The sequence below is a fragment of the Odocoileus virginianus genome, chromosome 6, assembly GCF_023699985.2.
Source record: "Odocoileus virginianus isolate 20LAN1187 ecotype Illinois chromosome 6, Ovbor_1.2, whole genome shotgun sequence".
Classification (NCBI taxonomy): Eukaryota; Metazoa; Chordata; class Mammalia; order Artiodactyla; family Cervidae; genus Odocoileus; species Odocoileus virginianus.
This window is the reverse complement of record NC_069679.1, coordinates 16773496-16774997: the sequence shown is the minus strand read 5'-3', so window position 1 is coordinate 16774997 and position 1502 is coordinate 16773496. Positions and strand designations below refer to the sequence as shown.

Genomic DNA, 1502 nt, shown 5'->3' with positions numbered 1-1502 from the left:
TTTACTGAGAATAAGTTTCTAAAAGAATTTCTCTCAAGGAAAAAGTGACACTGTATTTGTCTTTTTACCTATTCTTTTTGGTGACTTGGAACTAATTTTTTTAAAAGTCAATTGATGCCAACCTTCCCCCCTGATTCCCCATATGTGACCCAATTATAGAACAGCTTCCCTGGTCATCTTGCGGTACTGCAGGATCCACACATTATTCCACAGCAACAGGGAATGAATGAGAGGGCAGCAGAATGGGAAAAGAGTGAGAAAGGATCTCCGCCTTGGGTAAGGGATGGGTAATGTGGAGAAGAAGGAGGAGAAGACCCCAAAGACTATGCTTTCAGGGTTTTGGGGAGTTTAGGATCTCTACTGGAGCCAAGTTTCATCTCAAAGTCAGTCCTCTGTTTCCCTTCTTCCCACCAGGCAAAATGAAGCTGACTCTGGTGCAGATCTTCTTCATGATGTTGTTGCTGCTGCTGGGCCTAGGGGTGGGCCTGGGCGTGGGACTCCAGATGGCAGCAGCCGTCCTGGAGGAAAGTGATCAGCTACTGGATGAGCTTCTGTCCAGTGACTCACAGGACAAAGTTGAGGCCACTAAGGAAGGACTGGACAGCCGAAGCATGGAAACCCTGCTGGTTAGCAACAAAGAAGTGGTGCAACCAGAAGACACCATCACCAGTGAAGATGAAGTTGGCGGAGACAGGACGCTCAGAGCTGAGGTTCTTTTAGAGAACAACAAAGACTATCTTAGGTCTGACATGATGGACAGGGAATGCAATGCCCTGATGGCACCGAAGTTGAAGTCAAAAGACCAGGCATGCATACCCCAATACATATTTATCCACGAGGAGCTAGATGCAGTCAAAGCTGTCTGTAAGAGTCCTGCTGTTGCCTGTGATCTCAAGGGAGGCAAATGCCACAAAAGCCCCCGTCCTTTTGATTTGACATTCTGCAAGTTATCCAAATCAGGCCAAGTGATTCCTCACTGTAATTATGTAACTTTTATTCTTGAAAAGTACATTCTTATGTCCTGTAGTGATATGAAAGTCCAGATAACATCTAAGTCATGAAGTAACATTTCTTCACCTTCTCACTTTTGTCTTCCTTTCACTTCATTTCCTTACTATTCTCATCCTTAAGTATTCTGCAAAGAAGGGTTTGGGAAGAGAAGCTGGACTATTCTGATAAATACAAAAATATAAATCTTCTTTCCCTAGGGTTCAACCAACTTGTATTTTGTTCCTGGGATTAGAGGTGGCAGAAGAGGGTGATGATGTCTGATCTCTGTAGGTTCTGTCTCTTGGAGTCTATCCCTTGTCCTGGGAAAAGATAAGACAGTCTCTTTTATAATCTTGGTCATTAGTCTGTTCCCTGGTCTGGAGGCCTTTAGATGTGGAGTACAAGAGTTTAATGCATCCTTACCCATGTCCTTCCCAGCTAGCCACCATGAGCTTCTAGGGCGCTCACATAAACCTCCTGGGCTTCCCAAGAAGCACTTCTCTGCTGTAGAT

At 44.7% G+C, this 1502-nt stretch overlaps 1 protein-coding gene across 1 annotated transcript; it reads left to right on the top strand.

The window, feature by feature from the left end:
- The first annotated feature begins 419 nt into the window (after positions 1 to 419).
- On the top strand, positions 420 to 1198 carry RNASE10 (ribonuclease A family member 10 (inactive)). The gene has a single exon (XM_020887319.2). The coding sequence runs from the start codon at positions 420 to 422 to the stop codon at positions 1059 to 1061; it is 642 nt and encodes a 213-aa protein (XP_020742978.1). The 3' UTR covers positions 1062 to 1198.
- Positions 1199 to 1502: the final 304 nt, after the last annotated feature.